General features: G+C 40.6%; 1 protein-coding gene across 4 annotated transcripts in view; it reads left to right on the top strand.

Annotated features, from left to right (window-relative positions):
* RPS6KC1 (ribosomal protein S6 kinase C1) overlaps positions 1-18833 on the top strand; it is a 79610-nt gene that overhangs the window by 9254 nt on the left and 51523 nt on the right. For 3 of the 4 annotated variants that reach the window (XM_015857288.2, XM_015857287.2, XM_015857289.1), the window contains 4 exons: positions 3364-3479; positions 6235-6328; positions 9322-9381; positions 10126-10488. In XM_015857288.2, the coding sequence (XP_015712774.1) occupies positions 3364-3479; positions 6235-6328; positions 9322-9381; positions 10126-10488 (633 nt within the window). Of the gene's footprint in view, positions 1-3363; positions 3480-5836; positions 5868-6234; positions 6329-9321; positions 9382-10125; positions 10489-18833 lie in introns of those variants that run through there. The other variant, XM_015857290.2, reaches the window with a different exon arrangement.

Raw genomic sequence — 18833 nt, 5'->3', positions numbered from 1 at the left:
AGTCTCAGTGTAGTTGTTGACAAAATACTCTTTGAAGTTAAAAACCAAACTAAGCAAAGCTCACTAAGTTTGAATGAAGAATACAGGGAAGAAGAAATGACATAAGAACAAGTTTTAAATAATGCATAGATAGCAGAAAGGAACAGAAATGTCTTTTTTCCAGTTGAAGATTTATCTTAATTAAAAACATAACATTTTGCAACAGCTTCTTCCGCATCTCTTCTATGCATAATAGGTGCTGTGAGTTTTATTGCCACCTAAAGCATGTATCTGCAGTCCTAGTGCTTTTTGTATTAGAGAAAAGGTGTAGCCTTTGTGGATGCTGAGTTTTTTACAAACTTCTTTTCAGCCTTGTTCAGTTAAAGGTGAGCTGCAAAGCACACCTCTGTTAAGAGCTCCCCTTTTCAAGCTGCTTTAACAAAGCATTTCTGCAACGTTTTTTCACTGTGGTAATGTTTTACTTGTTGCATTTTTATATTAGTTATTTTTAAGCATTGCTAGTAGATGCCAACAACATAATTTCTTTTTTTTTTTTTCTTTTTAATGCATGTGCTTTAAATAATGCTTCATATTGTTTTATGGAGAGAATGCTTTACACGTGGGCACTGTTGGTTCAGGCAGTTGAGCTTATTCTTGTTCTGAAAGTGTTAAACCTCGGCAAAATCTCAAGTGCAGCATTCGGAGTTTCAGGAGGTGATGTGGAGTACTGAGAAGGATTTAGAAATGAATAGGTCATGCTGTGCTGCTGTATTTGGGATAACCAAAGATGCATCACGCCTGAAGAGTTGAGCTGCCATGCACGTTCGACAGCACAGCTTTCGAAAATTATATCTGCAAGTGTGTGTTTTTTTTTAAGCTGCTTACTTCAAAATATGAAACTTGTTATGGATGAGGGAGAAGTAAGTCAAGTGAAGGACAGAACAAGTAGAATAAACTTTTCCACCCATGTTATGGGTGCAGGAACATATCATGTAGGCTGCATCTGAAGAGTCAGATGGGTATCTGATTACTTCTGAAAGTCTTTGTGAGAATGGAGAGACCAATCTAGGTGCTGCGCTACAGGAGAAGTAGGGGAGTGAGAAGGAGTTCAGTGAGTGTCTGGGAATGGAACTGCTGCAAAGATGACAGTCTGTGAGCAAACCAGTGCCAAATAATAGTTTTCCATCCCATGAAGTAGTTCTGTTGGTGTATCATGATACTGATGAGCTGGAAAATGTGACAGTGACTAACATTTCAGTGGCTTTATTCCAACATACATCTTAGCGAATTTTGTTTTTGCTCAGCTCCCTAAGAAAATAAGGCTTATATAATTGCACTGTCAGAAAGTCAAATCTCTTGCTCATGTGGAACAGCTAAATTTGAGAGGTGAGATGGCTGCAAACCTAATGATTTTCGTGTGACATGTGTGAAACAGTATCCTGGTGAGTAGAGTGCCCACGCTGCATCCCCCTAAGGGAAGGAGGAGGCAACTGCTGCCTGCTGGACTTGCATACGAGTAAGTGCCTTGTCAGCCTGTAGGCCTGAGTGCATCCTGCCTGTGCCTGGTGGAAACTTGGAGAGGGTGAGGAAGAAGAAAGTCACTGGTTTTGGTGAAGGAGTATAATGGAGAGAGAAGGATCCTTGGGAAACCAGGAACAGTGTCTTACAGAATCACTTTCTTGTGCAGATTGTACGTTTCTGACCTTGTTAGCTGCTAATTTCCTTGTAATCAATTTTCTGATGCATTACATTAGTGTCTGTGTTACTTTGTAGATTAATTTATTTCATGCTGTTACAATTTACTGAGGAAAATTGTTTTTTCATGATGTCCTGTTTTGATTGGAGTGAGGCAAAAATACATAATGCTCCTACAGTGTTGCTGTGAAGGCCTCTGAAGTTTGATGAGCAGTTTGATATGGCCTGATTTCAGCACTTCCACTGAATGTGACTGCATTGCCTTTGCCTTCTTTCTGCTTACTTGTTGCCCACTCTTTTGTATGTCTGCTAATGTTTGTACAGCTGAATGGCCGGGGTGAACAAATCACGGGGCTGATCCAGCTGAAAATTAGCCCAGTGATATCTTTCCTTTCTTTTCATGGAAAAAATAATCCCCCAAAGCTGTGTTTGTGATCTTCTGAGTATGTACATGTCTTTCTAGTTTTATTTTCTTTCTTCTGTTACCACATGGGCAGGAGCTATTTACTTGAAGAATTTCTGGAAAGAGTCCTGCTTTGATATTTTCTTCTGGGATATATATATATTTTTTGCTTGCTCTGAGTATAAATGAGTTTTGCTTCTGTATTGAATGCATCTTTTGTCCTCTTCAAAGGTTAATGTCACAGAGCTGTTACAGGTGGCTCTTATTTTTATGGTCATGCTGTTACAGCAATACTATTTCTTGAACTTGTCTTCCCAGTCCTTTTTTTTTCCCTCTGTATAGCTGTTTCAACTATCTTTTCTGTTCTCCTCCAATTATTACTGTTCACCTCTGCCCTTTTCCTTTTGTAAACTTATAACTATTTCAACAACAAAGTGATGTTGACATGAAAAGCTAAAAGAAGTTGTGTGCAATTGTGAAGAATGTGTATTTAAGGTAGTAACGCAAGGGTTCTTTCTCCTGAGAAGCAAATCTCTGAGGTGAGCTGTGGGATTGGTTTTTAAACATTTTTTTTTTCTTTCTAATTGGAACGTCTTGGGTGCTGGGAAGGGAAAAAGGAAAGGACTGTACACTTTGGTAAATGAGCTGCCTCCCAGCTCTGATTACCTCCAGAATCCAGGGGAGATGAGGCCCTGTCTGCACGGAGCTGCTTCAGTGCCTGGTAGCTTCCCTGTCTCACTGTGATTTGTCTCTATAAATAGCACCTTGGAACCAATTATCTGTTTGGGGGCTTTTAGCAATATTTCTGCTTTCTGTTCATGTCATGCATCATTCTTGAGAACACATGAAGAATGCTCAGCTCCTTACAGGATTTGGGCTGTAATCAAGGCTGACACTGACTGGCATATTGTCAAATTGCGCACGTATCATTTACTGTCAGACAACACTGGACATCCGTTAGTGTCTCTTGGCTAATGAAGAGTGTTGCCTCACATATTCTTACGATAAGAGTGTGAAAGATTCTTGTCGTAGCTGCCAGCTTTCATCATCTGAGTGGGCTGCAGAAGGTGGTACTCTAGGGACAGTTGAGAATAGGAAGATTGAAGATCTGCTGTTTTCTCCTGAAGCACTCAAATGACTTCCATAGGTTCAGGGCATTGTCTCCAGAACATTGTTTTTTTTTGTTTTTTTGTTTTTAATAAATATCTATTTACTCTGTGGTGGTGATTATTGCAGAATAAATGTCTAGTTATTTCTAAAGCTGTCAATCCATGTGTCTGTTCCAGGACGATTTGATGAAACTGTGATTGAAGAAAGAAGGCAATGTGCTGAAGACCTGTTGCAGTTTTCTGCTAATATCCCTGCTCTCTATAACAGCAAGCAGCTTGAAGACTTTTTTAAGGTTTGTTAGTATTTACAAGATTATTTTTCTTATTGATAGAAATAAAGTATACTGCTGATTCTGCTTTATTTATAAGCAATGGAGTGCCAACCAGCTGGTCTGATACATGTTCTGAAGCAACTGGCTGTTTTCCATTTGCTCTCAAAATGTAGCTTTGAGGAACAAAACAAAAAGGTGTATCACACCTCGAAGGAAAGTTCAACAGGAACTTTAGGTGGAAGAATTCAGAATTTTTGCTTACAGGATGATGAGCAAAACCAGCGATGTTAAATCTAGGTGCTGTGGGGAAGCAATAAAAACACTGCCACTATTTATTTATTTATTTATTTAATGCAGTTGCTTATAGTTTCAAACTAGAAGAATGAACAACTAGGAGACTCTTTTCTTGGCCTGTTCAGGGTTCAAATCCATGACAACAAATTTGGCATATAACTAGTCAAATATGCTGCTTGCACAGTGTTATGAGAACCATTCACCAGAATATAGTTTAGGACAGCAATGAGACTTCCTTTTTATTACATCTGAAGTAGTTCACTTTAAGAAATTCCTTCAGACCTCTTTATTTTCAGTACTTAGCTAATTCCAGTGTTCCACAAGCAGATAAACATAAATTTACTTGTAAACATGATAATAACTCCTTGAAAACAAGGAAATACTCATTTGGCTTAGATCGGGTTACAAGTGTATTGACGTGTTTATTCTCTCTAAATGATACATGCAAAAGCAAGATTACAGCAAGACTTACAGATTACAACTCACCTCCATGGTGCTGTTATTGCATAATACTTCATATATTTTTCATTAAGCATTGGAAGTAGTGCCAAACTGGAAAATGGAGTTAAATATTTTTCAGTTTATTTCCATTTGCACTTTTTAGATTTTATTTTTAAGTACTTCTGTGCTTTTGGATATTTGTTCAGAAGTGTTTTAATCTTTTTCTTAATGAAAGTATTGGTTTTAGACTTAAAGCAAATGTTTTCTGACTTTATAAGGCAATGAATGAGCAAACCTAGAATGACACTAATTTTTATGCTAGTAAGTATGTCTACAGGGAGAGTTATGCAAGTGTAATAGCTTGAGCACTCACACTAGCTGATACTGTGTTATGTTTTTCTGTAAGAAAGCCTCATGTTTTGATCAGTCACCGGCTCAGAATCCTTCAGCTCCACCTGTGAGTGGTTTTGTGCACAGAAATCTGACAAGTAGCATAGTCATGGAGGAGTAGAGTTGGGCAGTGAAGTCTTAGAACTGAGGGGGCTGCTGTGTCTATCTATGTACTGCTGACTCCAGAAAAACGAACGACCTGTGTGGAAATGTGTTGGAATAGTTCAAGATAGATTAGAAATGCCTTTGGAGGTGGTGCATTTTCTAATAAAGCTGTGTGGAAGGGATGAACTTGAAATGCGAAGCAGAAAATTAATAAAACAACAAAATGACACTCTCAACACACAAAACAACAGCAAAAAACCAAAACAAAATGAAACAAGGTGTTTCCTCATTCAATTAACTATTTCCTTTGATATTTTACCTATAATGCCTTCCAGGCTTAGAAGGGTATAACACTGTCCTTATGTGCTGGCCCTGTTTTTGTCTTCATTTGTTCTAAACTCAGGGTACTGGACCCTGGTTAGACTATTAATCTGAGCCGCAGACACCTCTGTGTGAGGGCCCTGCTGACCTGGGGAAGACCATGAAAAGGCACACACTGAACCACAAGGGAGACAGAGGTTCACTGTACTCTCCATGTAAAATTCTAGACCTGCTGCAGCCTGTGTGGTACAGGACTTATGTTACCACGGAAGCTGAAGTTGATACCTAAGTAGTCTATGGCAAGGAACCATGGCCTGAGCAAAAACCCTTGTTTTGCTTTGGTTCTTTAGAGGGAGTGCATTTTGAATTTCAATAGAATAATAGAATCCCCAAAGTTGGAGAAGACCTTTAAGATCATCAAGTCCAACTGTCCACCTACCACCAATATTTCCCCACTAAACTGTGTTACTTAGTACAACATCTAAATGTTTCTTGAACATCTTCAAGAACGGTGTCTCAACCATCACCCTGGGCAGCCTGTTCCAGCACCTCAATACTCTTACAGAGAAGTCTGTCCTAATTTTATGTTTTGCAATGTATGGAGTTTAGCTAGAAGGATTTGGTCAGGCTTACTGTGACCCATCTGTAGTGGAAATGGTAAATCAGGGCTTGAAGCAGTGATTGAACACCTGGTGGGAAGGCAGGGCCAGCCCAGGGGAGCTCAGGTACATGCAGTTCACCTGGGTGACTGCAAGGGGTAGAGCCAGGATCCACTCCTTTCCAAATCTCATTTAAGGGTTGGCAGTGGAGGCAAGGGTATCTTGCTGGAGATCCCTGTGTACCTGAGGCCTTCTGAAGGTAAGCAGCTTCTTTCCTTTGTTTCTGTGTCTATGGCTGCTGCATTTGAGCATATCCTCTCTTGCTGTAGCATAGGACTTTGCTATTATGATGTTAGTGCTGTGCTTTCCATCATGTTAGAGCATTACACCCGTAGAAATCTGTGAGAAATTTTATCAGCTGTTTTACACAGTTGTTAAATAGGTTAGAATGGTAATAGGATCACACCTCAAGCTAATTTTGTAGGTATGTATGGCTCAATTAAGTGTGTTAACTGAAAGGTAGTGGAATGTTTACTGTTTAGAAAAATTAATTTTGAATATCACTACTATATTATGAGACTTTCCATAGAGCACAGCAGCTAAATAATTTCTTTCCGTCTTTTCAGGGTGGAGAGGTGCATGATGGATCTGAACTGATCGGCCCTGTTGAGCCTCTGCCTGACTCCCTAACTGACAGCCTGTCTGACTGCAGCTCTGAAGGTTTGTTTCCTTCTGTCAAGTGGCCTTATACAATGGTATCTGGTTTCTGTCTGCTTGATATTACAGATAAATTGAAACTGAGATTAAAGGGGAAAAAAAAACCAGAAGCTGGGCCCAGCAGAACTCTGTCCACTCTGCTGCAAGTTTGCTTCTAACAGGACGTTTTCTGAGAGTTTGTCCAGTCTGCTTTAAAAGTTCTGGTGCCCTGTTGTTCAAAAAGATACTGTTCAAAAAGATACCCTGCTTTAGGTATCAGCGGGGACTGAACTCTGATGTGAATGTATGTAATCCCACCTAATTCCAAAAGGGTGAATAGCATTCATGATGTCTTAATCTCTGGTAGTAGAAATTTGCAAGGAACTTTAAAATCGTGTTGAGATTGATCAATAAATGCAAAGGTAACTTTGAATTTGTCCAGAGCATGAAAAATAGGTCTAAGACTTGAACTACTGCATTCATTTCAGAGGATTCTTATTCAGTTATTGGTGCCCTGGATGGCCACCAGGCTTTAACTGCTCTTCAGAATCCAGAAGATACACTTAAAATTACAGTCGTAGTTTCTTGTGTTTGAAACCCAGTGTTGGCAAATAGGATTTGTTAAAGAGAGTAACAGCATGAAAGTATATAATATTATCATATACAAAGTATACTTATGTCTTGCAACTTGTACTTTCTTATGTTTGAAACCAAATGTTGGTAAATGGGATTTGGGAGAGAAAGTAACAGCTGTCTTTAAGGCCTCTAGATGGCAGTGGCAATACTCCGCTCTGAGTCTTCTTCCTGCTTGCATGTAATTCTTCTAGGTCTGATTATCATAGCTAACTCTGGGACTAGTGAGTTCTCTGTTTCTGTGGGCTGACACAGCCTCCCTGTGAGCACTGTTCCTCCAAACTGTCCTACTGAGAAGGGGTTTGTGTTTGCTTAACAGAAGCTGATGTTTGCTAGTGAGGGTCTGTTTTCTCAGTTTTGCTTGTTCTTTTAAGACAAAGTACACTTTGCAGAATGCATGCACGTTAATGGTAGAAGAAGCAATCTGATAATAGGGTTTTTTTCACCCTTCTGGTTTTAACCGTGTTCATGTTTTCTTTCCAGAAATAAGCAGGTGCAGTTCAGACTTTTCAGCCCTATGATTGTGATTTGTGTGGTGATGGACCTAGGCTTTATACCACATCCCTAAGCAAAATTTATTATCTCAGGCTCTGTGCCATGCTAGCTGTGTTCATACAGCTTCTGGTCAGGTTGTCTGCAGGAGCAGGATGGACATCATTTTGTTTGCATCATAGAAAGGGGAAGCTCTGTTTGAAATATGCTGTGTAGATGTGTCCTGATTCTTACTGTCAGGGAGACTAGCACACCCTTCCCACAAAACACAGTCTGATAGTGACAGGGCAAGGGGTAATGGTTTTAAGCTAATAGAGAATACATTTAGATTAGATACTAGGAGGAAATTCTTTACTCACAGGGTGGTGAGGTGTTGGAATAGCTTGCCCAGAGAGGCTGTGGATGCTCTGTCCCTGGAGGGAATTCAGGGCACTGGATGGGGCTTTGAGCAACATGGTCTAGTGGGAGGGGTCCCTGTTCATGGCAGGGGTTTGGAACTGGATGGCCTTCAAGGTTGTCTGTCAATCCAATCCATTCTGTGATTCTATGAAAACCACAGCTTTTCCGTTCACTCTGCCTGCACCCTTTGTCCATCAGTCAGCTCTGACTGTGTGTACAGATTCCCTAGCTTGTGAGCTTTTTTCACTGAAGAAAAACATTTGATGCCCCTGAATGTTATTTCATAAATTTAGTCATGAACATCCAAATTTAAATTTGTTGTCTCTGACTTGGACAGATGATACCTAACCACTCATATCCTAATGAGTCTTCTGTCTTCCTCCAAATGGTCTGTTGTGAGGTTGCCATCTTTATGTATTCACGAAACTACAGTTTTCTTCTCAGCATGAACACAGCTTTATTTTCCTCCCCTGAAAAGATCCAGAGGTGCATGTGTGCACTTCCATGTTCTCCAGTAGTCTTGTGTCACTGAATATCATCATAGCTTGGTTTTAGACCAAGCAGTGACCAGTAATCTGTTCTTCTTCCTGTTTTTTTTCCTCTCACTCAGGTTAAATGAACTGCTAGCTCTGGAGTAGCAACATTTCTAGAGCGCTTAGCAGATGTGTGCTTTCTCTCTACTCTCCCATAAACTGTAAACCTCACTCCTCCCCTCCCTCCCCCCTCACCCCCCCCAAACTCTAGAGTTGCAAAATCCAAGTTTGATCTAGGTGCCTTTGAGTCACCTCCTTGCTGCTATCCAACAAGTCAGAATACTTTTCCTGATAACGTGCATAAACTCTTGACTCTGTTGATAATACAGAAGAAAAGACAGCCGGTTTTTGCTCAAAATTTACTTTTGTTGCATGTACAAACAGCTAAATGCCTTGACCTTCTTGCTTGTTTTATTGCTTCAGTGGGTACACGTGCCAAGGTGATAAAACAAACTGCTACGTGATATCCAGGTGGCACTGCCAAATTCATTGCTCACTCCATATGTCTCATGCGGAGTACTATTCTGGAATGATGTTTTTTGAGTCTGAAACCTGGCAGTTTTTTCTTACTGTGTAGATGTAGGTCCCAGCTTTGAAGACTTCTGTTATAAGTCTTGTTAACTGTAAATCATCTGAGTGGTGTCTGATAGGGATTAAAGTCCTACTGATGTTGAAATTAGGTGAGTTGGAGTGCTGAAGTTTGAGTTAGCCATCCTGAGCAAATGTATGTGTTCTGATCTTAACCTTGTTGGTGACCAGAAATGGCAAGTCTAATTTTGCTGTCAGGTTTAATGGTGTGCTACCAAATGGGTATCTCTGATAGCCAGTTCAAGAACAGCTCCACATTATGTACTTCGACCTGCAGCAGGGTCATATCTTCCATTTTTGATGGCAAGTGAACATCTAACCTGTAATGCAAGAGGCTATCAGAACCATTTTCATCATTCTTGTCTTTTTCAGTTCGGAAAGACTTAAGTGGACTTGATGATGTGACGCTTACAAGTCAGTCGGAATGTGGAGGTAAGGTCTGAAGTTGTTTCAACTACTTTTGTGGACTTTGAATTACTAAAAAGTCATAATTATGGATGGACACCTTATGTGGATGATGATTCATACAGGATGGTGTAGATGTAAAATATCTTTGCCACTTCTTCCCAAATAACTCTTCAAGGTTTCTGGAGTCTGAAGTAAATGTGTATATACAATAAGATGTGCTAGCTGTGAAATTCCAGTGAAAGAGGTATAAGCTAATCCATTTGTTACCACATCTTAACAATGAAGGAATAGTATATATGGTAATCACGAATTAGAATGCTGCGTGATGCACAAGCTGACAAACTCTGTGGATCTGAAGTCCTAATTGAATAGTTTTCAACTTTCTGATTTAATACAGTGTGTATAGAGATCTTGCAACAATGATCTGGCTCCTGCTGTTCTCACAGCACTCACACAGGGAGGTTTAGTTTCATGGGGCCCAGCAGTGGACAGGCTTTGAAGGTTAAAGTAGGGTGCTAGATGTTTGTCTCTCCATTCTCAATATTAAAATGAAGAACTGCTCTGCAGTTTGTAGCTAACTTTTTAAATAAAACACGTTTCTCTGGTTACTCAAAAGCCATTCTTAAGTTGGAGAATTTTTGTGCTCAGCGTCTTAGGAAGTTGGAAAGGTGAAAAGAAAGCTAAAATATTTGGATGTGATAAAGAATTATGAATGTTCCTGTGGAATATAATGGAGAGTAACAAATGTTTGTCTTATCATGCTTTCAGGCTTCTCTAGTGACAGTGACCTGATCTCTCTGACGGTTGATGTAGACTCTCTTGCTGAATTAGACGATGGAATGGCATCCAATCACAGTTCTCCCAGTAGAGCTGTTGGCCTTTGCCTTACTTCCGAGCCCCCAGTACAAAGCACTGTGGCATCTGAACAGGAGTGGAGCAAACCTGAAGGAGAGAGGGAGAGCCACGGTCTGTTTTCTGGAAGCTTAAAACCCAAGCCTGGCAAACAAGATTACTTAGAGAAAGCAGGCGAGTTGATAAAGCTGGCCTTGAAAAAGGAGGAAGAAGAAGACTATGAAACTGCCTTCAGCTTTTATAGAAAGGGTGTTGATTTACTTCTGGAAGGTGTTCAAGGTATGGATCCTCCCATATTGTTTGTTTTACCTTTGGTTATAGGTATTTGATTATGGCATTTCCTTAGTTACATCTGCTTATTTTGTTGCAAAGAGGTGATACAAAATGCAGAACAGTGTGTGCCTGGGTTTCGTCTACTTGATAGCTGGTGTGCTTGCAAGACAGAGAGAAATTTTTCTCTTTAAGATTTGAATAATAAGTTAGGGTCTAATCTTCCAAGTGCCAAATATCCCCTATTCAAAATTGCAGTACAACCTCTGACTTGCAGGTAAGTAGCAAAGTGCTCCACTTTTGTCTCTTTCCTTTTTATTACCTAGGCATTAATTAATATGTGGCACTTGCAGCACTGTTGAAACATTATTTAATTTACATGGTTAAGTGAGGATTAATTATCCCCATTTTACGCATGGGGAGAGGCAGACTCAGGTTAACTTTTCAATCACGACAGGATTAGAAGTATTCTTGGCTCACAGCCTCTTGCTTCTTTCGTTTAACTGTTCTCCTGTTTCTAGCTAAAAGACGCATAAAAATTTACATGCTTATGCTGCTGGAGAAGAACAGGGTTTTTTTTTTTTTTCAGGAGGCTTTGATGCGTCAATATATCTGTAGAAGCCGTTGTTAACTGATGAATTGTAACTCCATGTAAACTTCTGTAGAGCCTCCTTATACCCTGTCAGTCAAGGAACAGTTTTATCCCTTTCCATCTCTAGTTCTTGAGAATCTGGAGGGCTAACCTCATGTATTTGCATTTTGTCCAACAACTGCATAGAGTGACCACAGGAAGAGATCTGTTGTTTCCTGGAGTGAATTCAAGGTCTGTGCATTGTGCTTCTGTTTGACACAGATCAAATGAGTGAGATTAGAATTGTGGCATTGTTTGACAGCATACAGCACATGAACATTCAGCTGCTCCAGAGCTGAACTTAAATGCTAATGTACCAAACCATGTACAGGTAGAAGCCTGTTCTGCATCACTGTACAGAGCTCAGCAGTGGCCTGAGCCCTGTGAACAACTGTAGGAATGGAACTTAACCTACTGAGCTGCTTTAACGGGCTAGCAGAAGATAATGGGTAAGTTAATGATGGAGGCTAGAGGTGTTCACTTTGCATAAAATGTCAGTTAACTTTTTGGCAAAAGTGAATTCACCTCTGTTTTTTGCTGTCTCAGTGGTGTCCGTAGGGCTGCTGCTTTGCTGTTTGTCATGGCTTGTCCGTGTAATCAAAATGCCTTCCCTTGGGAGTAGAAATGTGTACAGACTGGTTCTAGGTAGTCAGCTCTTTTTTTTTCCTTTCTCTGTGTCACTCTGCATGGCTGTGGAGATGGGAGGGATGTTGATGGTCATCCTCTGCTGGGCACTTAGCTTAGATCTGCATGAATCCAGATCATCTTGCGTTCTCCTGTGAGCTTCTGCAAGCTGGCAAGGAGACTCTGATGTCTTCTTTATAAAGCCTTTCCTAAAAAATTATGCTTTTTAAACATCTATGAAGACAGTTTAAAAAAACCAACACACACACACACACACACACACACAAAACAAAAACCAACCCCCCCCCAAAAAAAACAAAACAAAACAAAAACAAAACTTATATGGAAAAACCCAATCCAGGAGTTGGCTCTTGTACATTTAATTTGAGGGTGATAAGTTTAATGCTGATTTGTGAATGTTCACTGTATGTTGCAATAAAGAACACTTATCCCTGCCACTTCAGCAACTTAAACACCTCTGGTTATGTATTTCATGTGGATAATAATGTGCCTGTTTCAACAACGAGGGTGGTTCAGCTGTTGCCAAATGCGTTGTCTTTTGCTGTTCAATATTTTTTTTACCCTTTCTTGTCTAAATTAGTGTATGTATTTTCTGAAAGTGAAACATAGCATTCATGTACACTTACACACCAATCTAAAGTGACCGTACCTTTCAACACAGGCATCGCAAATGCAGCCTTTCTTTAGAACAAACTGGAAGTGGCTTTTGCATGTAAAATGGCAGTACATGCTTTTGCCACATGGTGGCACCAAGGAAATAGAAATTGATGCTTATAATTAGGAAACATAACTAACGTACATGAGGGAAAAAGAACCATCATCCATCCCCTGTGTTTGAAACTTCTCTGAGAATTACTGTGGAAGTGAAATGTCTCCATACACTGATTAGGCATATCTAAAAGATAAAGATCTCTCTGTTGCCAGCCACTCCTTTAGGCTTGGCACAAGAAGTTCTTGCTTCTTAAGTCTACCTCTTCAAAATCACGTATGAGTAAGTTTATTACTGTGAGTTTACAGACTTATTGTTTAGTTAGGAGTAGCAGGCTTCCATAAAGGCAGCCGAGGCAGCTTGTCTGTCATGCTCCCGATGACCTCAGCTCTCATAGTTGGTAGCACTGCTGCTGGGTGAGACAGCACAGGCTTACACCAAAGAAGTGTCCATCTTGAGTTCAATGGGAAATGAAGGCAGTTATATGCTCCGAGAGGCTGTAGTATAACTTGGTCTCTGGATGTCTGCCCTACAAATGTCTTGGGCCTGGTTCTGCTCCATATATGCATTCAATGCTAATGTATTTGCCAGTGGGAAGGAGAACAAATTCTGCAATGGCAGTCCCTGAACTACCTGCTCTTCTTGCAGCTTCACATTTTTCATTGCTGCTAGAGCTCCCTCATATTCATGCAGAGGGAATGGCTGCCATCACTTTCTTTTTCCTTGATTTACACCGATTCTGATCCTGTTCTGTGTTTTCTGGGTTCTGCCGTGTACAGGATTTTGGCACTTTCACAAAGCAGGTCTGTAAATGTTGCGTAGGCTGGTTGAGCACTTCTCCAGGAACTGAGACCTTCAGAAATTCAAGCTGGGAGTGCATGTCACACTCCTGACTTGCTTGAGAAATTGAAATTTTCATACTTTTTAACAGTACTAGAAAATAAATATGTTAATTGATAGTAACTTTGGTTCACAGTTGTAGCTGCTCGTTTGTTTTGTTAGCATGTCAGAGCACTTTGAGGTCAATGCGTTGCTTCAGGCCCAGTGATGGAAAAAATGCACTAATCGATTGCAAGCCACCGACTTCTAGGCTGGAAGTCAGTGCTTTCCTGACTTCGATGTGGAACGTAATTTATGTTAGGAAGAAAATAAATTGATTGTGGGGGCTGAAATTATAGAATAGGATTTTTGGAGTAAAGAAGGGAGTCCTGCTCCTTCTGCTGTGAATTGCTCTTCTTTCTTCAACTCCAACCATTCTCCAGTTGTATCCCTTATGGATCTTGGCTGTAAAAACATAGTAATGCTGTTGCATGTTGCTGCATTTCAGTTGCTTCAAGGACATGATGGAGCAAGAGCAGACACAGCAATACAGTTGTATTGTGTAGAAAAGCACAAACTGTGTTCGCTGTGGCTTAGAAAACAAACTTGCTCATTCCTAGACTGTTGTATGCGAGGCTCTTGGTTACATATTAACATCTGAAGGTGTGTGATCCATTCGCTTTGTCATAGATCTGGGGTATTTGTGTTCTGTGCAGCAGCTGTGGCTAAGCACAATTAATATTTATTTACTCTAGGGGGCTGGTTCAGCTAGGCAGTGTGGACCTCGTTGCATGAAGTGCATGGTACGTAAGTCAGCTTTGCAGCCACAATTATGTTTCCCAGGTATTTGTGTTTTGTGCTGGTTATCTACGGCTTCTAGATAAGCTGTTGGTGTCTTTGAAAGCAGGCTGTGAATGTCGATTTCTCACTGCTCTGTGCTATTTTCATGTTTATCCAGTAAACAGAGCTGGAACAGAAATTACACAAATTACTGGAACCTTGATACAATGACTTTGACTTTTAACCCAGAAATGCATATACAGTGAAATGTTGGGAATACTTTAGGCAACTAGGTGATATTTCTGGATATACTGAAAACAAACCGACTTGTTTCTAATTACTGGGATTATGATGGGCTGTGATCTGAACTTGTGATGGAGCCAGGAATGCAAACAGGAGCACGACTGACAGAATGCCAGAAAGACAGTGCTTTGTGAAAAGAGGAGAAAAGCCGTGGCTGTTCCATGAGCATGCTCCTGGCTTCCAGATTAAAAAGCACCTTTGCTTGTTTGTTGAATACTGCTTATGAAACCAACTTCTGTTACAAAGCGGTAGCTGTGTTATATTACTTTAACATGTAAAATCTTATGAGTAGTGTTTGTTGTTGAGAGTGACAATCTCTGTGCAGTTTCTGAGGTACACAGTGATGGTGACAGATGAGAGCGGTGTCTTTGAGGAAACAAAAGACCTGTTTTCTAAGAGGTGTCAGGGTGAGTTTGTTGGCATCAGGCAAATGCAAATGAGGATCCTTGCATCCCAATTGCAGGACTATTTATGCTAATGTTAAATATTTGAGATCCTGTTGAAGAGCTGAGGAATGGTTAAATTTTGCAGGACGGAGCCCTAGAGGTAACCACCCATCAGGACACCTTGGGCTGCAAGGTGATGTTGTCTGCAGGGAAAAGAGAGTTGTGCTGGGCTCTGCCAGGGAAGGTTAATGGCAGCCTTACTGGCAGAATTGGGGTTTTCCCCCAGCTGATCTCAGACCTCTCTGCTCAGACTGTGCATCATGACTATCACCTTATTCCTTGCTGTAACTTCCACTGAGCCTGGAACCAGTCAAGACAGGAACTTCCTGTCCCATGTCCTTCCAAAGGAGGTGAAAAGCCATCATATTGCAGTAGACTGGGGGATGCTATAAAACCGTTTGGATTTGGCTTTCTAAGCAACAATGCAGAGAGTTACCTCTTTACATCACCTCTTCTGTTCTAAAACAGATTACTTGTTTGTAGCAATACTTGTCTGCTGATAAGCAGCTGGATTAAGAAGGAATGTTGAAAATATTGTGGTTTGCTAAAAAAAAAAAGTAATCTAATTCCAGTGTGCTTTTGGCAATGCTGAAATTCTTGCTAATACGGGCCATGAGCTGTTCATAACTGAAATGTGCTGACTTCCAAGCCTGCTGCGGACCATATAGAGCTTCAGAGCAGATTAGTGATATAGGACTTGTAACTGCAGGGCAGATGTTGGATAGATCACCCTGAATGAAGTCATTCTGTATGCACACATACTGGGTTTAGACACACCATCACGGCTAAGCAGTAAAGTATGGCATCTGCTAGTAAAGTATGGTGATGTCTAGTATGTAAATACAACCAGATTCAGCTATGTAAAGGAATACTCGAGGCGGAGATCCATTTTAAATTTCAATATTTCTTTACACAAAATGCTGAGAAAGATCTGGAGTTTACCTTCTGCAGGTTGATACCTGTGCAGTACATGTATGGGTAAACTGTGGTGCTAACTAAGCCAATGTGTAGGGCATGTTGCAGAGGTGACTCTGAATGTGGTCCCATAGCATTTGATTGTAGTGAAGTGAATTAATGTGTGGCAAGGTGGAATGTAAGCATCTATACTTTCTTCCCTCTTTCGGAGATCAGCATCGGCTTGGTGTTGATCCAGTCTTTCCATGATTTGAGTTTGTCCTCATGGTGGTTCCTCGGCAGGTTGGTTGTCGCATCCAGCCTCTCTGACAGACATCTCTGCCTGCCTGCACAGCCTTCTGTCTGGGCTGTCATTAGCCAGCACTTGCTGCAGCTATGTGTGTTAATCTTTTCCTTCTGCTTTGTGGTGTTTTTAACCTCCGATCAGTAGACCCCTAGTAGTTGCCACGCTCCTTCCAGCACAGTGTAAACAGATCAGACTGACCTTGGTGACAGCACTTGTCCAGGTGAGAAAACTAACTGAAGGCTCAGACCGCAGAATTAAATACCTCAGGCCGTGTAGGTGAATTAAGGATCAATTCTTTTAGCATAGAGAAGTTTGAAAATCTTTTCCTTTCTTTTATGTTGGTGGTCTGTGTGAATTCTTTCACTGCTTAGGCTTTCGTAGTGCTTTCCTATTTCTGTGGTCCATGTGTTGGAGGAATTGCTGCTGTCACCATTTTGTTTTCCCATATGTGCTAGGATGCCATTGCTTATCCTTCTGTCTTACAGCAGTCATGGGTTTATTTTCCTTAATCTTATGTAGTTTCACAGGAAAGTGTTCAAGGTTATTTCTCATGTTGTGAGGTCTTACTTTTGGGGAAATGCTTTGCAGCTGAAGACTAAAAGTTTTAGCAGATGGATGGGAAATTAATCTTTTCTTCCCTGTAGCACTGTCTGACCATTCCTTTTAGGCTTTTTTTTTCCAGTTAGTCACACGTGCGTGAGGAAAGCTACCATCTTGTATGTTTAACATGGGGTTCTTTGAATAAACAGATGTTTCTTGGTAAGCGTTTGTGGAAAGTTACTTTTTTATGTTGCTGAGTGTTACTGTCTCCTGGTGACTGGTCATTCAAACACATTTTGTCCACATCATTATTCTGTGCAATCTTAACTTTTGCACATATGCCAGTGTTTTCTTTCTAGAGAAGTATTTACCTAAATATTCACACCGCTGGCTTGTAACCTGACATTCGTGGCAGCAAATGGAATTGGTAACCTTGCAGGGAGTGGAGATCTGTAAGTGTCTTGAGCAATGTACCATAAAGAAAATGCACAAAATACACAGAGCATACCAGAAAATGGGAAGAATTCTTACATGTTCACTCACTGTCACACAGTTGTGCTTTTGCTTATGAGGTTTTAAAGGATAGTAGAGTACTGTCCTGTGCCTTCAGGAAGGGAGAAAGATTATGTCTGAGAAATATGGTGCATCCTAACCTCTTTTAGGAGGAAAAAAGTAGCTTCAAGCTGTTTTTTACCATAGCAGGCTTAACTTTGGTTTTATTTATTTTTTAATATTTACTGTCTTTTTTTTCAGCAGTGGAATTTAGCCACCACCCAAAGTTAATCGCCATGAATTTAATATATAGCATAATGGAGGTGAGGAGCCAGTGGGCTTATTTTGCAAATCCGAATTGCCACCTGCTGCTAAAATGTATAGCATCTTTCCTTGATCCTGAGGTGTCCATCTACTCCAGCACCTGCCACGTTTCACTTAAGTAATTGTTTGAAGATTAAAGGTTACCCACTCTCCTGTGAAAGTTTGGAGACTTGTTCCTAAATCCACAGCTCTTCCCGTTCCTGAAATAAATGTCGGGGTTATAAAAGTGTGTCCAAAGTGGTCACAAATCTGTGCTGGATTATGACTTGCATTGTCACTTACAGTGTGCCTGAGCTTTTGTTTGGCTAATATGGACAAAGGAGTCGGCTTCACATGATGTAAGAAGTGTTTGCCCTAAGAAGAACAGAGGTCCTCTTGAACCAATTAGGCAAAAATAACAGCTGGGCTACCCACTAATAAGGAAGGTGCTGCTAAACCTCTTTTCATTGTGAGAAGAAATAAATCTTTTAAGGCTTACTCCCTTGCATTTTTATAGAGAGCAATTCTTTGAAAAATTCAGCGATCCAGCTGGGTGATATGTGCAGGAAGACTGTGAAGAAGATAAAGAAACTTTTAAAAATAAAAAATGGTATTATAGCTATTAGATTTGGCAATTATAAATGTTTCATTGAAGATTTCAGTATTTAGAGAAAGTTTTACTGTTTAAATTGTTAAGTACATCGAGTTTGGGGTTAGCACAACAGGCAGTCTCCCACAAGTTCCTTGTAGCCTGCAAGAGGACATTCCTTCCTGGAGCAAATCGCTTCTGATACCCTCTTAAACAAAGGCAGCCCACATGTATTTTTAGTAAGTCTGAGAAAAAAGCAGGAAGATTTGGAATATGGAGGTTACAAAGGACTGGGACAAGCGATACAAGCGATGGTAACTTTTTACCTCTTTTGTGGAAATATGCACATCCTGTTCAAGCGGCTGGTTAGTTAAGGAATGTGCTGATTGGGGTGGGGAGTGGTTTGGAGGAGGTCAGATGTGATGGAATTCCTGGGTGGGTAATATATACTCTGATTTAGTAGATGTGTGATATAGTATATGTTAGTGGCAAGTAAGGTACAGTGCTATTTTTGTTTGTTACCATCCTGCAAGATAAGCATCCATCCTGGATCTTTGGAGAGTCTTCTTAGTTAAGGACCAGAGCGAGTTTGAAAGAACTTGTGTATCCATAATGTGCTCTGTTAGTACCCTAGATTATCTGGGGGGAAAGGGACAGATTTCTCCACAGTCCGCATCGTAGAATCATTTGAATTGGAAGGGACCTCTAAAGGCCATTCAGTCCAACTCCCCTGCAAGGAACAGGGACAACTGCAGCTCAGTCAGGTGCTCAGAGCCCCCCCAGCCTGACAGTGGATGTCTCCAGGGAAGGGGCATCCACCACCTCTTGATATCTCTCAGATATTTTTATTTTTCACTTTGTATTTACAAGGTACAACCCTCCTCTCCATAGCTTTT

The sequence above is a fragment of the Coturnix japonica genome, chromosome 3 (genome assembly GCF_001577835.2).
Source record: "Coturnix japonica isolate 7356 chromosome 3, Coturnix japonica 2.1, whole genome shotgun sequence".
In the NCBI taxonomy this organism is placed as follows: domain Eukaryota; kingdom Metazoa; phylum Chordata; class Aves; order Galliformes; family Phasianidae; genus Coturnix; species Coturnix japonica.
This window is presented reverse-complemented; position numbering and strand designations above follow the sequence as displayed.